Source organism: Entelurus aequoreus, linkage group LG09 (genome assembly GCF_033978785.1).
Source record: "Entelurus aequoreus isolate RoL-2023_Sb linkage group LG09, RoL_Eaeq_v1.1, whole genome shotgun sequence".
NCBI lineage: Eukaryota > Metazoa > Chordata > Actinopteri > Syngnathiformes > Syngnathidae > Entelurus > Entelurus aequoreus.
Genome location: NC_084739.1, coordinates 19,435,723 through 19,456,569, shown reverse-complemented (window position 1 = coordinate 19,456,569; position 20,847 = coordinate 19,435,723). Strand labels below are relative to the sequence as shown.

Sequence of the window (20,847 nt, the reverse complement as noted above, 5' to 3'; positions counted from 1 at the left end):
AACATTTTGAAAAATAAAAATAAACTCAAACTCAAACTCATTATTTGCGGATTATAATTACCGGTTTGCATAAAGTATTTTTAACCCAATTAGGTGAAATTACATAATCTCCCACGGCACACCAAACAATATCTCACGGCACACTAGTGTGCCGCGGCACAGTGGTTGAAAAACACTGCACTAACTGACAAGAACACTTTGCTGTTTTTTTTTGGAACAAACTGAAAAAAAAAATGCTGACCAAAGATCCTCTGTCTATGTGATAGGAGCACTCTGCTGTTTTTGATAACCTACCGCAAAAAGAAAAAAAATAATCAAAGATCTTCAAAATCTTGAATTTACTCACCTGTAATTAATGAAAAATGTGATGAATCTAAAAAAATTTTTTAAACGTATTGAGTGAAGTGAATTATATTTATATAGTGCTTTTCTCTAGTGACTTAAAGCGCTTTACATAGTGAAACCCAATATCTAAGTTACATTTAAACCAGTGTGGGTGGCACTGGGAGCAGGTGGGTAAAGTGTCTTGCCCAAGAACACAACGGCATCCTAGTATGGGGGGAGCGGGAATCAAACCTGGAACCCTCAAGTTGCTGGCACGGCCACTCTACCAACCGAGCTATACTATATTATATGCTCCATTATAATTACTGGTTTGCATAAAGTATTTTTAACCAAATTAGGTGAAATTACGTAATCTCCCACGGCACACCAAACAATATCTCACGGCATACTAGTGTGTCGCGGCACAGTGGTTGAAAAACACTGCACTAACCGACAAGAACGCTTTGCTGTTTTTTTTGGAGAAAACTGAAAAAAAAATGCTGACCAAAGATCATCTATGTCAGTGGTCCCCAACCACGGGGCCACGACCCGGTACCGGTCCGTGGATCGATTGGTACCGGGCCGCACAAGAAAAAATAAAAAAATAAAAAAATAATAATACTTTATTTATTTTTATTTTTTTTTATTAAATCAACATAAAAAACACAAGATACACTTACAATTAGTGCACCAACCCAAAAAACCTCCCTCCCCCACTTACACTCATTCCCACTCATTCGCACAAAAGGGTTGTTTCTTTCTGTTATTAATATTTGTGGTTCCTACATTATATATCAATATATATCAATACAGTCTGCAGGGATACAGTCCGTAAGCACACATGATTGTATTTTTTTATGACAAAAAAAATTAAAAATCTTGAATTTACTCACCTGTAATTAATGAAAAATGTGATGAATCTGATTGTTCAAAAAAACAATTCGACATCCCTGATCATGACTACATGAAAACATTTTGAAAAATAAAAATAAACTCAAACTCAAACTCAAACTCAAAAGTTGAGACGACATGATGTAAACAGAAATTATATGCAATTGTGTGATGTATATGCTGTAAGTGTGTTCATGTTCGAAATAAACTAAAAGAAAGAAAAAAGAAAGAAAGAAAGAACCACTGCTATAAGTAGAACTACAAGTAGAACTACAAATACTCCCAGGATCCTCTAGAAGTGACGCAACGTCTCCCTCTGCCAGTCTCTGCTGCCTAGCAACAAACATTACCGAGCTAGCAATGCGACCTAGCCGCTCTCGTGCGCAACGTAGCTAACTTGGAGCCTTGAGCAGCGGGGTGGGGGCGACACCTTTTCAGCGGGCAAATGGCACCAATTTAGCGGCGTCGACTTAGTTGTATTCGCTGTTACAAGGCTTGTGTTAAAGTATATATGTAGTTTTGTTTTTTTGCCACACGACAGTATCAGAAGGAGCGTTTTTTCCTTCCTTCTAAGGAGCTAACCTTGGGCAAGTCAACGTCAAAGAGTCACTTTCTTCACCTAATAGTGTGCGACACCGGATGACTTGGAACCTTATTGTGCAGGTAAGTCATGGGTCGTCTTTTTGTTGCTTGTCACCCCCCCACTGGCGAGCAGAACTGCACCGAGGAGCGAGAAGCTGTTGGCCACTTTCGAGCTTGTATGCGGAGAAGAAGATGAAGAAGCTACAGGCGTCAGTAACAGCAAACCATGACAGTCAAGGAGTGGTCTTAGATCATGTCGCTCTATGCATTGAATCATTTCACTTTTGCTTTCAACACTTGATTATCAGGAGGTCTAGGCTGGGAAATAACAGTGACTGTGTTGCAAAGGTGTGGTGGGGAAGCTGGAATTATGCCTTTTTAAAAAACAACATTCCTTTAAATCAGTGGTTCTTAACCTTGTTGGAGGTACCCGAACCCCACCAGTTTCATATGCACATTCACTGAACCCTTCTTAAGTGAATAAGAAAATGTTTTATTTTTTTTTTTCAAATTCAAGACAAAGTTATGTTTTTTTTTATTACTAATGCACAAAATGAACCGTGCATGAACATCACCTTGTTCAAAGAACAAAACCAACACAGTGCATGAACTCACAACAAATTACACACCTGCAAATGAGATGGAAAATTAGAGGGAACATTGTTTGAAGGTATCCTAAAGACTTAGACTTAGACTTCGTTTTTATTGTCATTCGAATTTTAACTTTACAGTACAGATAAGCCGATAGGTAGAAGTTTTTATTTACACGATTGATTGATTGAAACTTTTATTAGTAGACTGCACAGTACAGTACATCCATCCATCCATCCATTTTCTACCGCTTATTCGCTTCGGGGTCGCAGGGGGCGCTGGAATCACCCTATCCCCAGGTGCATGTCTTTGGAGGTGGTACATATTCCGTACAATTGACCACTAAATGGTAACACCCGAATAAGTTTTTCAACTTGATTAAGTCAGGGTCCACGTTAATCAATTCATGAGTCTGGTGTGTCTTGACCGCTGCGGCGGAGGCTCTGCCGAACCCCTGAGGCCGACTCACCGAACCCCTAGGGTTCGATCGAACCCAGGTTAAGAACCACTGCTTTAAATACAAAACCCAAAACCAGTGAAGTTGGCACGTTGTATAATTCGTAAATAAAAACAGAATACAATGATTTGCAAATCCTTTTCAACTTATATTAAGAATTAGAATCAGAAATACTTTATTAATCCCCGAGGGGAAATTAAAATTTTCAGCACAATCCCATTCAAGATCAGACAAACATTACAAGGAGACAGAACAGGATCGCTGACGGGGTCTTCCAACTTCCGGCGCTCCCTTACAAAAATAAAATAAAATAAAAAAAGTTGCCACCTTGTCTTGGGCACTAATACACCCCCATACAGTCACAGATGCTGGCTTTTGAACTTATATATATAACATATAACAATCCGGATTGTTCTTTTCTCTTTGGTCCAGAGGACACGATGTCCACAGTTTACAAAAATCAGACCAAACAATTGAATAGACTGCAAAAACAAGATATTTGATGTCCAAACTGAGAAACTTTGTTTTTTTTTTGCAAATAATCATTAACTTAGAATTTAATGGCAGCAACACATTGCAAAAAAGTTGGCACAGGGGCATTTTTACCACTGGGTTACATGGCCTTTCCTTTTAACAACACTCAGTTAAATGTTTGGGAACTGAGGAGACCAGTTTTTGAAGCTTTTCAGGTGGAATTATTTGCCATTCTTGCTCGATGTACAGCTTAAGTTGTTCCATTGTCATATTTTACGCTTCATAATGCGCCACACATTTTCAACGGGAGACAGGTCTGGACTACAGGCAGGCCAGTGTAGTACCCGCACTCTTTTACCATGAAGCCACGCTGTTGTAACACGTAGATTGGCATAGTCTTGCTGAAATAAGCAGGGGCGTCCATGATAACATACCTTTCAGCATTGATGGTGCCTTCACGGATGTGTAAGTTACCCATGTCCATCCATCCATCCATTTTCTACCGCTTGTCCCTTTTAGGGGTAGCGGGGGTGCTGGAGCCTATCCCAGCTGCATTCGGGCGGAAGGCGGGGTACACCCTGGACAAGTTGCCACCTTGTCTTGGGCACTAATACACCCCAATACCATCACAAATGCTGGTTTTTGAACTTTGCGCATATAACAATCCGGATGGTTCTTTTCCTCTTTTGTCCAGAGGACACGACGTCTACAGTTTACAAAAATCAGACCAAATCGGACTCGCCAGACCACAGAACACTTATCCACTTTGCATCAGTCCATCTTAGATGAGCTCGGGCCCAGCAAAGCCGGCAGCGTTTCTGGGTGTTGTTGATAAATAGCTTTCGCTTTGCATAGTAGAGTTTTAACTTGCACTTACAGATGCAGCGACAAACTGTAGTTACTGACAGCGGTTTTCTGAAGTGTTCCTAAGCCCATATGGTGATATTCTTTACACACTGATGTCGCTTTTTGATGCAGTACCACCTAAGGGCTCGAAGGTCCGTAATATCATCGCCTGCATGCAATGATTTCTCCAGATTCTCTGAACTTTTTGATATTACGGACCGTAGATGGTGAAATCCCTAAATTCCTTGCAATAGCTCGTTGAAAAAATGTTGTTCTTAAACTGTTGGACAATTTGCTCACTCATTTGTTCACAAAGTGGTGACCCTCGCCCATCCTTGTTTGTGAATGACTGAGGCATTTCATGGAAGCTGCTTTTATACCCACTCATGGCACCCACCTGTTCCCAATTAGCCTGTTCACACTGTGGGGTGTTCCAAATAAGTGTTTGAGCATTCCTCAACTTTCTCAGTCTTTTCTACCACTTGTGCCAGCTTTTTTGAAACATGTTGCAGGCATCAAATTCCAAATGAGCTAATATTTTCAAAAATAACATTTTCCAGTTTATACGTTAAGTATCTTGTCTTTGCAGTCTATTCAATTGAATATAGGTTGAAAAAGATGTGCAAATCATTGTATTTTGTTTTTATTTACAATTTACACAACGTGCCAACTTCACTGATTTTGGGGTTTGCACTTGTCATTTCCAATTTTAGTGTTTTGTTTGCAGGAAATCGAGGTGTGTTATAACACTTTTTTTCAAGTATATCGTCAAAGAAGCTTGTGTATACAACAGTTAAATATACTCTATTGGGGTTCCTAACCTTTTTGACACCGGGGGGCCCCAACTTTTCCACCACTGGGGGCCCTGTGGCCCAATCAAATATTAACACTGAATTAGTAATCCTACTCTTGATTTTAATCATATTCAATAATGATATCTAACCCAGTGTCTTTTTAACCATTGTTGAGCCGCAAGCGCCACCTCCAGCCGCAGTGGTACTCAGTTGTAATACACTTGTCCACCACTTGGGGAAGTAATGACAATAACAAACAAATAGAAGAAGTCGGGAGCTAAAGTCATAGAACTGTTTCTTAAGCGCAAAGATTATGACTAAAGTGGTGAAGCTGTATTTTCATTTGCACTTAAATTGTATTTACACTATATGTAAGAAACATTTATTGTTTAAATGTATTATTATTAAAGTTAGTTTTACCTATTTTAACACTGAATAATGATAAGTGATTGGATGCACATTTATTTGTTATCATTGTTTTGAGTCCCATCTTTTGCTGTATATTTGATTAGTATTTATTTTCGTAATCAGCCTGACCTAAACCTTGATAATTATCTTTGTGATTAACACATGATTTAATATCATCTGACAAGGGTTGTCCTTTTAAACTGTAAATGGGTTAGATATAATTATTGAATATAATTAAAAATTAAGGGTTAGATTACAAATTCAGAGTTAATATTTGAGTGGGGCCCCAGGCTCCTCTGTGGTGGAAAAGTTAGGCCCCAAGGTCAAAAGGTTAAGAACCCCTGATCTAACTTACTGACAGTTTAACAGGACAAACCTTGCCAAATGATATGAAACATGTGTTAAGCACAAAGATTATTATCAAGTCTACGGTCAGGCTGATTAAGAAAATAGATACGATCAAATATATCGTAAAAGATGGGACTCATAGAAAAAATGTAATCGATAAACTAATTTATTAATAATAATGATAATAATAAATATGCTTCTTAAATAAACTGTCAATAAAATTTAATTGCTAGTGACAATACAGTCACTAGCAATTCAGTCATATTTTTTGTGCGCAAGAAACTTCTCTCTGACTGAAGCTCCAGACTTCTTCTGTTTGTTATTGTTATTACTGCCCCAAGTGGTGGAAAAGTGTATTACAACTGAGTACCACTGCAGCCCAGAGCTGAGAAACATATTTTCTGAGGCCCCGTAGGGGGCACCATTGGTTAAGAAACACTGCAATACGTAACACTATTTGGCCAATTGGTTATAACGCGGTTGTCCAAAGTGTGACACAGGGGCCATTTGTGGCCTGCACCTTTTTTTTAAAATTTGATTTGATTCTGTGAATTTCCAAAATGTCTTATTTGAATATGGCTCACAAAAAGCAAAAGTTCAGAGAAAAAAGTTAAAATCGTTATAAATGAGCAGGTTGACCTGTTGCTGTAATACGTCAACGTATCCGCCGTATTGGATGTGGCGGATCTACCCTTTAATCTAATGAAAGGAAATTGACCGAACTTCATAAGGCATTTTTCTTTGTTGTTTGGAGGTTGGTTGCATCGTGGGAATCTACAGTATTATGAGAAGCAGCAACGCACATCACATTCCCAAACAATGACGATGAACAGCCAGGCAGCGAGGCAGAGTGAAGGTCAAATGTCAGGCGCCAAATGAAGTTCTAAATAAATGGGACATACAGTAGCTACACGTGTGTGCTCTTACCGAAAAGTTTGAAGTCCTTATACTAGTCCTTATGGCTAAATACAGTAAAAGCCAAATAATTTTTTTTGTCTTTCTTGTGAAAGTTAATAAGCAATCTGGTTTGGACTGTAAACCTGTTGGTACAATTCCATGCAGCAGATTGATGAGACATCTTTTCCGATTGCGCTTGCTACATCCAACATGGTGTTGACATATGAGTTAGCGTGTGGTGTTTGTGTATCTATATATATTTATATGGACAAGTGGTAAGTATATATATATATTATATATATATATATATATATATATATATATATACACATATACACGTCTATGGTGCAGCCCACTGCTTGGCCTTTGGTTGGAAGATCAAGGCTTGCGATAGTACTAAGGAGTTGCCAGAATTAGGCCTTAAAGTTTCCTGTTTTGAACACTTTGTTTGACCTTTAGTGAAATCTGTAAACAGTCATAGACCAGTGGATAAGACGTAAGCAGTGTGTCTGGGCATGCCGTGGTTATTGAAGGCGCAAAAAACTAGGGATGTAGCAATCAAGAATTTCATGAAAAAGTATGTGATCGCCATTGCCAATTAATGCCTTTAAATGCCGATCACAAACGCAGATCTCCTTTGGATGATCATGTAGTTATTTTTAGTCCGCCGACTGACAAGCAGCTAGCAGCTAATTAAGTGTGTCATACACATTGTGAAACCACTCTCTTAACATAATAATAATCACCTCTGTTACGGCAAATACGTTGAATTTGTTATTATCCAACGTATCATTATCAAGTAATGTTATAACTGAAGGTTGAGGCTAAACATGTTACACACTGAGAGCAAGCCAGGATTAGGCATGCTAATTGCAAAAATAACCGCTAAGCTATCTTGAAATACTGCGCAAGAAATAAGTGCTTCGTAAAGTTTAAGAAAACTAGATGGAAACACATTGCAGCAAAAATTAAGCAGTTGTTAACAGGAAAATTAACAAGTAGATAAATAAGAGTCTCTCTCTCTCTCTCTCTCTCCTCTCTCTCTCTCTCTCTCTCTCTCTCTCTCTTCTCTCTCTCTCTCTCTCTCTCATCTCTCTCTCTCTCTCTCTCTCTCTCTCTCTCTCTCTCTCTCTCTACTCTCTCTCTCTCTCTCTCTCTCACAGCAATTGTTGGTTTGTCAGCATTGTCACAGTCAGTACATGGCGGATTGCTCTGTAAATTGGTGGTGTCAATACCAAGGGAAGTATCAGTATATGATCAATACTAATAAATGATAAATGGGTTATACTTGTATAGCGCTTTTCTACCTTCAAGGTACTCAAAGCACTTTGACAGTATTTCCACATTCACCCATTCACACACACATTCACACACTGATGGAGGGAGCTGCATGCAAGGCGCTAACCAGCACCCATCAGGAGCAAGGGTGAAGTGTCTTGCCCAAGGACACAACGGACGTGACTGGGATGGTAGAAGGTGGGGATTGAACCCCAGTAACCAGCAACCCTCGATTGCTGGCACGGCCACTCTACCAACTTCGCCACGCTGTCACTAGAGTGATTACCTACCATATGTTGATATGTTTATTTTTTCAGAGTCCTTTTTGTTGTTTTTGTACAAGTTTACAAACTCACGGAATAAGTTTGAGGGCAAAAACCAAAGGATATAAATAAGTAGTAAATAGAAGTGTTTTCTTTTGTTTAGTTATTGTGTACTCTTAACTTTGTTTTGATAAAACAATTGTATATAATAGATGTATAAGGAACTAGTTTAAATATTGTGTTGATATTGTTAAGCTGTCAGTGGCACTCACCCTAAATCAGTGGTTCTTAACCTGGGTTCGATCGAACCCTAGGGGTTCGGTGAGTCGGGCTCAGGTGTTCGGCGGAGGTCAAGACACACCGACTCATCGTGTAAATAAAAACTTCTCCCTATCGGCGTATTACGGATACGGCAACAGCAGAAGTCACACTGATTTGCAGGTGTGTAATTTGTTGTGAGTTTATGCACTGTGTTGGTTTTGTTCTTTGAACAAGGTGATGTTCATGCATGGTTAATTTTGTGCACCAGTAAAAAAGCATGGTAACACTTTAGTATGGGGAACATATTCACCATTAATTAGTTGCTTATTAACATGGAAATTAGTAACATATTGGCTCTTAACTAGTCATTATTAAGTACTTATTAATGCCTTATTCGGCATGGCCTCATTATAACCCTAACCCTCTAACCCTGGCCCTAACCCTCTAACCCTAACCAAATAACTCTAAATTAAGTCTTTGTTACTTAGAATATGTTCCCCTAGTGTCTAAAAAACTCTAAATGAAGTCTTTGTTACTTAGAATATATTCCCCATACTAAAGTGTTACCAAAAACATATAACTTTGTTTTGAATTTGAAAATAAACCACATTTAATTTTTCACTAAAGAAGGGTTCGGTGAATGCGCATATGAAACTGGTAGGGTTCGGTACCTCCAACAAGGTTAAGAACCACTGCCCTAAATACATTTAAACATTTACAGGTAATACAGGATCAGTAGTGGTATTGGCCAATCTCACTCTTGGATGATCATGATCTGTTTTGGAATCGGCGGCATTAAACCCTGATCGGAACATCCCAAATAAAAACTAAAACAACAAGGATGCCTGCTTGCCTCGTAGGTGCATAAATAATACATTTATAATAGAAGCGTATGGTGCCCAAAGATTCTTATCTCTAATGTTGACCTATCTTTGCCCATCTTTAGTGCACAAACTGTAATATAAATATTTATATGAGTTTTATATCTTTACACCCCTTGTTTGTGATGTGGGAGGAGGCCGTAGTACCTGGAAATTATATACTCGCTAAAGAGACGCTCTAACGGCGCTTCAAACATGACTCTTCATACTGGTATGGCTGACATGTCATAGAAATGTCGCCCTGCACTGACATACACAAAACATGAAAATAAGATCATGCAGAAGTCTTTCACAAAACTGTTTTCAACACATGTATGCATGTTAGCATTCATTTTCACTTGTGTACGTCATGTGTCCAAATGATTCTCAATGACTAATATTCTTGTGTTTAGAGTACACATTGTGAGTCCTGACGTCACCACCACACTGCCAGTGTCCACTATGAACAGCTTTCCCTCAAGATGTTGTTTAGCGTTACACCCAGCAGCCGCAAACATATCGCAGACCGACTTACCATGCGGAGTCTGCATAATAAACACATCAGCCAGCCTTTCCAAACAAGCTCCTTGTAAAATGGATTGCTGTTCCAAACTAGCACATGATGAAATCCATCTTAAATTCATCCTTGTAGTTTATTAAGAGTCCTTACTCCTTATACCATTAATATAGTTTTGTAGGATTAAACATTTTCGGGGGATGAAATTGAAGTTTTGAGTCAAGATGTGAACAAAAGCAGTTTTATTTTTCTGTCTAGTCACGTTACTTGTTTTTAGTGCGCCGCTATGCAGTCTTTAACTTGTGAGGATGCACCAGTAAGTAAAAAGGTGGTAGTGGCCGAATAGAACACATCATATTAGCCAAAATGCTTCAAGCTCGTAATGAATGGATCAATTAATTAATTACAGCGGAACCTCGATTTACGAACTTAATTGGTTCTTCAACAGGGTTTGTAAATAGAAAAACCTCACCGTGCCCCACCCTTATTTGGCCCTGTTTACACTGCACACCAAATTTGATTTTTTTTGCCCTCAAGTGACACAGATGAGATTTGTTTGCCACTGTAAACGATCCAAAGTGCTTCAAATCAGATCTTTTTGTATCAAATTCAGGCCACATCAGGAGGCTGTCCAAATCCGATTGGAATCTGATCTTTTCAAATGTGATTTCAGTCTAAACACAATGCGACCTGAATGTGACTTTTTGTCTGCTTTGGGCGAGCTACGTCATTTGTGTGCACGGGGAAAGATACAGCCCCCCAGCGGAAGTGGATACTTCATCACGACATCCAGTTTCTAATTTTCGTTGCAGCATTAGCCAATAGTGCACAAATATAAGGCTATATGTAATATATAAATATATATTTTCATTCAGAAAAAATAGCAATTGTTGAAAGACCGGCATTGACGCTGTGGCATATTTGCCTAAGTGTGAGTAAAAAAATAAAGCTAATGTAGATCCACATTAATGTCTTCTACTTAACAGCCATAAAAATAATAGAAGCCTTCCAAGTATAGTACACTATATATATCCATTCATACATTATATTACTTTAATTTAATTTCACATTTTTGGGGATAGGCTGAATGGCAACACTAAATTGACCCTACTGTGTGAATGTGAGTGTGAATGTTGTCTGTCTATCTGTGTTGGCCCTGCGATTTATTTTATTTTGTAGTAGTAGTAGCGACTTCCTTGTTCATTTACGGAATTTGCCCAACCTTCTTTGTTTTCACTTTATCGAACGGCGCGAGCAAGTGACGTCGAGCCCACATTGGGGTCACATTTACACAGGAGTCTGATAAAGATCACATTTTACTTGCAGTGTAAACAGTCAGCTGGAAAAAAATTCTATAATAATTTGGAAAAAATCCAATTTGGGCACACGGAAATGAGAAAAGAAGAGACCCCTTCCATCCATCCATTTTCAACCGCTTGTCCCTTTCCCATTTTTTATTTTACTTTTACACATTTTAAAAGGCATTTTTTTGTTGTTTCAATGTAAATAGTTGGACATTTACAAATGATACACAGATTGGATTGGATTTGATCATTTGTACTGTAGCAATTAGGGATGTCCGATAATATCAGACTGCCGATATTATCGGCCGATAAATGCTTTAAAAAGGAATATCGGAAATTATTGGTATCGGTTTCAAAATTATCGGTATCTGTTTCAAAAAGTAAAATGTATGACTTTTTAAAACGCCGCTGTGTACACGGACATAGGGCGAATTACAGAGCGCCAATAAATCTTAAAGGCACTGCCTTTGCGTGCAGGCCCAGTCACATAAATTCTACGGCTTTTCACACACACGAGTGAATGCAAGGCATACTTGGTCAACAGCCATACAGGTCACACTGAGGGTGACCGTATAAACAACTTTAACACTGTTACAAATATGCGCCACACTGTGAACCCACACCAAACAAGAATGACAAACACATTTCGGGAGAACATCCGCACCGTAACACAACCTAAACACAACAGAACAAATACCCAGAACCCCTTACAGCACTAACTCTTCCGGGACGCTACGATATACACCCACCGCTACCCTCAACCCCGCCCCCCCCAACCCCGCCCACCTCAACCTCCTCATGCTCTCTCAGGGAGAGCATGTCCCAAATTCCAAGCTGCTGTTTTGAGGCATGTTAAAAAAAATAATGCACTTTGTGACTTCAATAATAAATATGGCAGTGACTAGTGGCATTTTTTTCCATAACTTGAGTTGATTTATTTTGGAAAACCTTGTTAAATTGTTTAATGCATCCAGCGGGGCATCACAGCAAAATTAGGCATAATAATGTGTTAATTCCACGACTGTATATATCGGTATCGGTTGATATTGGAATCGGTAATTAAGAGTTGGACAATATCGGAATATCGGATATCGGCAAAAAAGATATTATCGGACATCGCTAGTAGCGATTCATTTCATATTGAGCATATAAAAATCCATGTACATAATACATGTTTGACATGTTTGATTTGATTTCTATATTAGAAATTAATTTGACACATTTTGATAACAAATCAATTCAAGCAGCAAAAAAATCCCCCAAAAACTATTTTGGCAAGTTGAGCCAAAAGAACTAGTCGGGCCGAAATTACCTTACCGAAAAGCTCTTTCTTAATATTAAATATACCTTCTTATTTTTTTTCCAACCGTGTGTTGGAAATATGTATGAAATATGTACAAATATTGCAACTGAATTTTTTTTTATTGATTGTTTTACCCCGGGTAAATAAAGATTAAATATATAAATACATGTAAACCTGGAATTAATGACTACATTACCCAGAAGGCTTAGAAGAAGAATGCCTTTTTTATTGTCACTATACTTAGCTACAAGGAGATTAAAAGCAGCTCCTTCTCAATAGAAAACAGTATAATAGGAATGGAGAAATTAACAAAAAGTAGTGCAAATACATAAAGTAAGGAATAACAGGCGCATTGCTCTGACTTTGTACAGTATATTTCCGAAAGTAGTATGGCAGTGCGGGTTATTGCACATTTAGTTACTAATATCAATATTTCTCAGATTGAATGGTAGACAAGACTGTAGACAGGAACAAGAAGTAGGTCCGAGTTGCGTGGGAGGATGACAATTGTGCCGTTTGAGCAATAAAGCGTTAATATATTGTTACACGTCGCTGTTCCTGATTCATCCACACTAGGTTATTGCTGGTTAATGCTTCAAATGACCATATTGACAAGAACATTTTGGTGAAATACTTTGTGAAACTGCAGTCTATTTTTTTTAGATATATTTTTTGATTGCTTGGTGACAGGGGTGCTTGCATCACATCGCCGCCAACGCTAAGGTGAGACCAACGACAGGTGCGACGCCACCATGCTGGAGGAGGACATGGAAGTGGCCATCAAGGTGGTCGTGGTGGGCAACGGTGCCGTGGGAAAGTCCAGCATGATCCAACGCTACTGCAAGGGAGTCTTCACCAAAGACTACAAAAAGACCATCGGCGTGGACTTTCTGGAAAGACAGATCATGTAAGATCATGATGCAGTCGGTGACAATTTGTGGGATTTTGTTGTCATGGTGACGGGAGAGCAGTTATTATTATCTCCTCTCATTTGCTGCATCGTTGGGTTTCAGTGTGAACGACGAGGATGTCCGCCTCATGTTGTGGGACACCGCTGGCCAGGAGGAGTTTGATGCAATCACCAAGGCGTACTACCGCGGTGAGACACCTGTTGCTTCGGTTTCATTGCATGTCTGAAGTCCACCATTCAATATTTAGCACAGGGCCTGCTGAAGATAACCTGAGTATTCTAATGAGAACCAATTCAAGAAATGTATAAAATAGTCAAGATGCTCTATTTGGGCATAAAATAAATCGTATTGTATTGTTTTTTCATTTCTCAGCGATAGTAAATCATAGTGGTAATCTGTGTAAAAGCGGAATTTGTGACACAACCCTTGTAGTAGATCAGATTACTTTGTGCAGGTGCACCTAATGAAGTGTCCCGTGGGTGTTCTGTTTAATCTTCAAAGTCAATCTCCAGTGTCCTTGTTCAGACAGCGTGCAGGTGTGGGGAGTAAATTATGTATGGCGCCTGTCTGCGTGTTTAACTTTCCAGGCGCCCAAGCGTGCGTGCTGGTCTTCTCCACCACAGACAGAGATTCCTTTCAGGCAATCGACAACTGGAAGGAGAAGATCGAAGCGGAGGTGGGAGATATCCCAGCAGTCTTGGTGCAGAATAAGATTGACCTCCTGGAGGAAACACTTATAAAGAAGTAGGTTATGTAACACAGTAACAACGCACATCTACCTGTTTGATTTCTTAAATGTGAGCCTTTTCTTTATTTGCGTTACAGCGAGGAGGCAGAGGGTTTAGCCAAGAGGCTTAAATTGAGATTTTACAGAGCTTCAGTCAAAGAAGACCTAAATGTCACGGAGGGTAAGTTATTGACAATATTGGTAATGATTATGGTTATGATTGATGTACTTTAGACACTTTTAAAAAGTTACATTACAGGGGACCTGTTATGCAAAACCAACTTTTCAAAAATCGAATCAACTATGGAGGCAGGGCAAATATATTTATAAAACAATCTTGCCTTCCTTCATTCTTCCTCCAAACCAGCTGTTTGGAATTTGCACATTTTTTCCACCAGTGACATCAGCGGGTTATCCATATATGGTAGAAATTAACCAAAGTGTCTTGCATGAGTCCCCCGTTTTAGTCAATAAGCTCCTTCTTTTGCTCTATCCTCCTGATGTGGGGCAGACTGGCTCATACATGCACATGCATCCTCCACTGTAGCCATTTGTAATACAAAGTAGCATATAGTTCTGGCTTATATCTGTCATTAGTCTTGCTAAGGAAGGGCTAAAAACTAAAACAAAGATGAAAAGATGCAAAGTGGAGCCATCTAAATAAGACCACCCACAAAACAGCGCATCCTGAAGAGACATTCAGAAAGTGGCTTGAAATCTATCTGTTAAAACATAATCAATGCAAAATTTTGACCAAAGAACCACAATTACATGTTAAGTAGACCACATGAAAGGGTTTATATTGTAGAAAGAAAATATAATATGACCTGTTTAAGAAAAGTCATGTGGTTACATTTGCACAATTCATCATACATTAGTACTTCAACTTACGGGCTTAATTGGTTCAGTGACAAAGCTCTTAACTTTTAAAAACACTTGTACCTCAAATCAACGTCACCTATTGAAATTAATTGAATTCAGTTCAATTAGTGCTTGCTTCCCCAAAAACAGTAACATTTTAACATGTAACATGCCTTTTAAAAAGAAAAACAAGCTTTTAAATAAGAAATATTGTATCAAAAACAATACAATTGAATGTACTACTAACAACTACAGTTGTTTTATGAGGTAATGTAATAATAGTCAACAGCATTTACCTTGGAGTGTGGACTTCTACAGTATCACTTTCCAGATGCTTCTCTGTCAAACACACCATCAGCAGCTTCTCCATATTTTATTAGCTACATGTCTGCCGTTTAGATATCATTTTAACATTCTTGGCTGGCGTTATACTCATTCTGCTTCGGTATGATGCAGACTAGCAGTGATTCGCTCAGATTGCTTCGCCAAGTTGGCTACACGCTCGGTCATGTTTTTGTTGATTCAATGAATGATCCACTTCTTCTTAGCACTTTCCTTTACACTCATTTTTTTCCTTCCAGTGGTTGGAAAACAAACTTATGTTGATTCCTAGCTATAAGCTAATGCTAGCCAGTAAGACCGGATGTTTTGGTCGAATTTTACTGGGTTCACTGTAACATTTGCTACGCCAATTAGCAGTTAGGAGGCCTGTTTGTTTGCCTGCAACCTGAAGCATAACAATGACCCAAGATACTGTTCTTTTCTCAAAACAATCATAAATTGCAGCACTCTAAAGTTAAGGTACCACTGTATCTCAAAAGGAGTAGGAAGAAGCAGGGATTATATTTACTTCTTCTTACTCCTTCTTCTTACTTTTGTACTCCCTCGTCCCAGGAATAATGCTTTGCTGAAATCTTTTATTTATAAATCTGTATCGCTCTGGAATAACCTGCCTCGAATTCTCACCGGCATTGAAAGTAAACAGGTTTTTAAAGGAAAGTAATTTTTTATCTGAGTCTGTAAATTAGGTTGCTTGTTGATGATTTTTGTTTGGTTTTGTATTGTGTAGTTATATTTATATGGTAATTAATATTCTGTGACTGTAAATTGTTTGCTTGTTGATGCTTTTATTTGTTTCTGTATTGTGTAGTTATAATTATATGCTTTTACTTGTAATTGTATTGAGTTTGTGGACCCCAGGAAGACTAGTGGGTTGTTGTGGCAACCAGCTAATGGGGATCCTTAATAAAAATCTAAATCTAAATCAAATTTACCGATAGTTCAAAAAACACTGTGACTTTTGCATGTTTAAGTTAGGTTCAGTTCCTGTGTGAAAGAAAATAAGATGTTATTATTGCAATTAATCACAAAAAAACAGTACATTGAGACTAAATAGACATACTCGTCTGAAAATGTTGACCTAATTGTACACTACATAATTGATGTCTTACTTAATACTGTAAAATTGTATATCTATGTATTATATGTGGTCTGTAAAATTTTAACTCTAAAACATCATATTTTATTGTATTTCTCTCACAGCTACATTTTTAGTTTTATATCAGGGATTTTTTGTTGCCAAAATAAAATCATTATAACTCCAAATAAATTGTGAAATAATAAAACAGATTACATTTATTCAGCCTATTAATCATTTATGTATTATTTTCCTGACCATTTTTTAATTATTTAATGACATTTTTTTTATTTCATGTCCACTCATTCAATACAGCACATATAACAAATCCATTAAAAATGCAACAATGGAAATTAAAAATGAGTAAGACGTAGTGTTCCAAAATCAACTTTTGGCAGGCGGGATTATTATTTGTTTAGTACATTTATTTAGTTTTGGCAGAATACACCCTAAAGTAATAGCTTTTACTCATCAATTTCTTGATATGGTATACGACCATGTGAATTAATATACATGTTTTATGCTTATAAACAAGGCCTTAATTCTGGATGTTGTGTTTTCAGTGTTTAAGTACTTAGCAGAAAAGTACCTTCAACAACTCAAACAGCAAACGGCAGAGGAGACAGAGGCAGTAAACACCAATAGCAACAAAATAGGTAAGAAACTTATCTGTTCATTTTCCCTCCCCAGTCTAACGTCAGTCATTTTCTCATGCAGGCGTTTTTAATACCACAAGTAGTAATGTCTGCAACCAAAACTCCAGCAATGGCAGGGAAGTCATCACACTTCGACCTAACAAACAAAGGACCAAGAAGAGTAAAAATCCATTCGGGAGTTGCAACCTCCTCTAGAAGACGACATTGAGTTCATTTTTTTGCAGACCATCAGCAGGTAGCCTCAGTTAGAAACCAAAGTCCACAAAGACTGGGAATGATCTCAGTAATTATACTTAAATAACAATCAGATGATGCTTATTATATTTTCCCCCCAAATGCAATGCAGGAACAATCTCATATTATAAATTGAGAGAGAGGACCGATCAAAAGTTTAGACTTTTTGTGTAATTTGAACCTGCCTGAACTTGAAAAGGCTGAGATAATAGAGGACATTTTATCAAGTAGGATTATGTCATGCCTATTATAGAACTATTTCCAGGACCTTGCCAGGTTAGGATGATAACATTTAAAGGGGACTTATGATGATTTGTGTCAATTTTGCTCAACAGTCATATTTATAACCTTGTCTTTGAGCCCACCCCTCTCCAAAATATCATAATTATAAAAATGTACACTGGTAAATATATATCTGGAAGACAAAAATCTCAGATTCTCCGGTCACAACATTAGGTACACCTGCTCATTTGCTGGTTGGCACAGAGCTGCATAAAAAAGCTGCTTTTACCAGAATTTCTGTCACTACATGTACTAATTATATAGCTTACCTTCTCCTGTGGTCCCTTAAGCCAAGTTGTAATTTTTCCGTCAAAGTTTAGCGGCTAATCCAGTTTCAAAGGGACCCATGTTGACAGGCGGGAGAGTATTAGACGACAAGGAATGACATTAGGTCAGTATGTACGAGAATGTCCACATATGTACGACTGTCAATCTGTGATTTCACAAATACCCAACTGTTAAAAAAAGACTGCAAAACCGCCATCTAAAACAAACTCACGCCCAAATGCTTAAACATAATGATTTCGACGCTTAAACACGATTATTGTAGCATTTATAAGTCAGTCATCCTCATAGGCCCCCTTTAACTTAAAGAGGGAATATTATCAAATAACCTGCTTCTAAATTATTTATATCTAACAGTATATCTTATAGCCAATGATAGTTATTACATACCAGTGGTAATTTTCAGTTGAAATTAAATCAATCAAAGTTACAAAATCCGTAGCATGGTTATTATTAGCATCATTATCATCATAAACATGGGCATAACAATTGGATAGCTATTTGTTCTGTCATCTGGTGTTTCATATTTACCAACATGTTTTGAAATACGCCACGAGAAAGTGCGTTCAAACTTTTGACGGTATCGTATAATCCGCAAAGTCGACATATAGTTTTTGGGGAGGGGTTACATTATATACTGGCTTAATAAAAACCTGCATCTCTTTTATTATTTTTTTTTTTAATGGATTTTTGTCAGTACTTAAGTCCATAAGATGGAATTCATCATTTTCACCAACTACTGTACTCATATTATGCTCGTAATGCGTAGAAAATCCAAAATATATTCAGTATGAACATAATTTTCTTTTTTTTTTTTAGATTATTTTTTCTCCTCGTACGTCATCTCATTTGAGGTGATTTTTTTTCACTGCTTTTAATTCAGACAGTTGTACACCTGTTCATCTTTATGTATTATCGAGGACGTGCTGAGTATTTTTTAACACACACACGGTTTCTTTCATGATGGTTGGATGCATTTTTTTTAATACAAATCCTAAGTGTTGCATGATGCTATATTGAGTATTTTTTAACACACACACGGTTTCTTTCATGATGGTTGGATGCATTTTTTTTTAATACAAATCATAAGTGTTGCATGATGCTATATTGAGCATCATGCAACACTTAGGATTTGTATTAAAAAAAATGCATCCAACCATCATGAAAGAAACCGTGTGTGTGTTAAAAAATACTCGGCACGTCCTCGATAATACATAAAGATGAACAGGTGTACAACTGTCTGAATTAAAAGCAGTGAAAAAAAATCACCTCAAATGAGATGACGTACGAGGAGAAAAAATAATCTAAAAAAAAAAAAGAAAATTATGTTCATACTGAATATATTTTGGATAATTTTCTTTTTTTTTTTTTAGATTATTTTTTCTCCTCGTACGTCATCTCATTTGAGGTGATTTTTTTTCACTGCTTTTAATTCAGACAGTTGTACACCTGTTCATCTTTATGTATTATCGAGGACGTGCTGAGTACTTTTTAACACACACACGGTTTCTTTCATGATGGTTGGATGCATTTTTTTTTAATACAAATCCTAAGTGTTGCATGATGCTATATTGAGGTGTTAACAGCTTCAAGGTGCCAAATATTTCCTGTTTAAACACAAACATATCTGAATGTAACTTTCAAAAAGTCAATTATGCTAACCAAAAAAACTATTTTGAAGTTCATTAACCACATTTTAGCTCTCTGACACATTTACCTTAACTTCAAGTCACAACTACACGTTTTTTAGTGCTGTCAAATGATTATTTTTCAAAAGCAGATTAATCACACTTTTTGAATTTAGATTAATTATTATTAATCACAGGTTATTACTGGCATACATATTTAAATTAACTTTAAAAAGGTCTAAATATATAAACACAAATGAAACTTTGCTAGCATGTCATCCAGGAAAATTTTTAAAGTCTGTTCCTTGAATGCACTACGTTTACCATATTTTCCGGACTATAGTTTATAAACCGCACCCACTAAATTTTAGAAGAAACAAATATTTTAGCTGCACCGGACTATAAACCGCAGATATATATATTGTGAAATTAGTTATTTGCAGAGAAATATTTTGTATATGTTTGTTTACACATCTTAATTGTTTCCAAACTGTGTCTGTAACACGGCAGTAAAACGGTTGATCAAGCAAAACAGAAGTCATCATCATGAACCCACTAGCTGCAGAAGCTAGGTCTCCAAACAGAATCAATAAGTCCATGGTGACAATTTGGTGAATTTGCTGACAAATTTGTGAAACTGGAACAATACAAACAGAATACCATTGTAAATTAATAATACTAACACAGACATTGGTTAACGTGTTAGCATATTAGCTAATGCTGATGACGCTAGCTTCATTATGTTACAATAGCACATACAAATATGCATGAAAACAGACATCACAAATTGGACAGTTTTGTAACTAAGAATGGTTTTAGTTATATTGTAAAACTTAAACGTTGCTAGGAGTTATGAATGAAGAATCCATACGAGTCCAAAAGTCCAGTCAGGGTATATTTTGAATGGGGGCTCACCAGTCGGAGCCTCCTCACTCTACTTTGCACTTACACGTATGCATTAACCTGATCACTAACCGTACCAACACGCACATTTCAGGTAACCATCTGCGGCTAAGGTAAAGGAGCATGTGAGTACAGTAAAAAAATAATTATACCGTATTTTTCGGAGTATAAATCGCTCCGGAGTATAAGTCCCACCGGCCGAAAATGCATAATAAAGAAGGAAAAAAAACATATATAAGTCGCACTGGAGTATAAGTCGCATTTTTTGGGGAAATTTATTTGATAAAACCCAACACTAAGAATAGACATTTGAAAGGCAATTTAAAATAAATAAAGAATAGAGAACAACAGGCTGAATAAGTGTACGTTATATGACGCATAAATAACCAACTGAGAACGTGCCTGGTATGTTAACGTAACATATTATGGTAAGAGTCATGCAAATAACTATAACATATAGAACATGCTATACGTTTACCAAACAATCTGTCACTCCTAATCGCTACGTGAATGAGCTAAATAATATTATTTGATATTTTACGGTA

General features: G+C 37.4%; 1 protein-coding gene and 1 long non-coding RNA gene across 2 annotated transcripts in view; one reads left to right on the top strand and one right to left on the bottom strand.

The window, feature by feature from the left end:
• The window catches only part of LOC133657233 (uncharacterized), a 972,718-nt gene that overhangs the window by 142,354 nt on the left and 809,517 nt on the right, over positions 1-20,847 (bottom strand). The gene's annotated exons all lie outside the window — the stretch shown is intronic.
• rab23 (RAB23, member RAS oncogene family) lies at positions 1,526-18,849 on the top strand. The gene is made up of 7 exons (XM_062057653.1): positions 1,526-1,878; positions 13,089-13,305; positions 13,412-13,497; positions 13,897-14,053; positions 14,135-14,217; positions 16,878-16,970; positions 17,032-18,849. The coding sequence occupies exons 2-7, from the start codon at positions 13,151-13,153 to the stop codon at positions 17,163-17,165; spliced, it is 708 nt and encodes a 235-aa protein (XP_061913637.1). The 5' UTR covers positions 1,526-1,878; positions 13,089-13,150; the 3' UTR covers positions 17,166-18,849.

Bases quoted from the DNA above. Each gene is read 5' to 3' on its own strand.
- rab23 (XM_062057653.1), top strand. From the start codon at position 13,151: ATGCTGGAGGAGGACATGGAAGTGGCCATCAAGGTGGTCGTGGTGGGC. The intron at 13,498-13,896 runs GTGAGACACCTG...TTAACTTTCCAG, and splicing joins CACCAAGGCGTACTACCGCG to GCGCCCAAGCGTGCGTGCTG. The intron at 14,218-16,877 runs GTAAGTTATTGA...TTGTGTTTTCAG, and splicing joins AGACCTAAATGTCACGGAGG to TGTTTAAGTACTTAGCAGAA.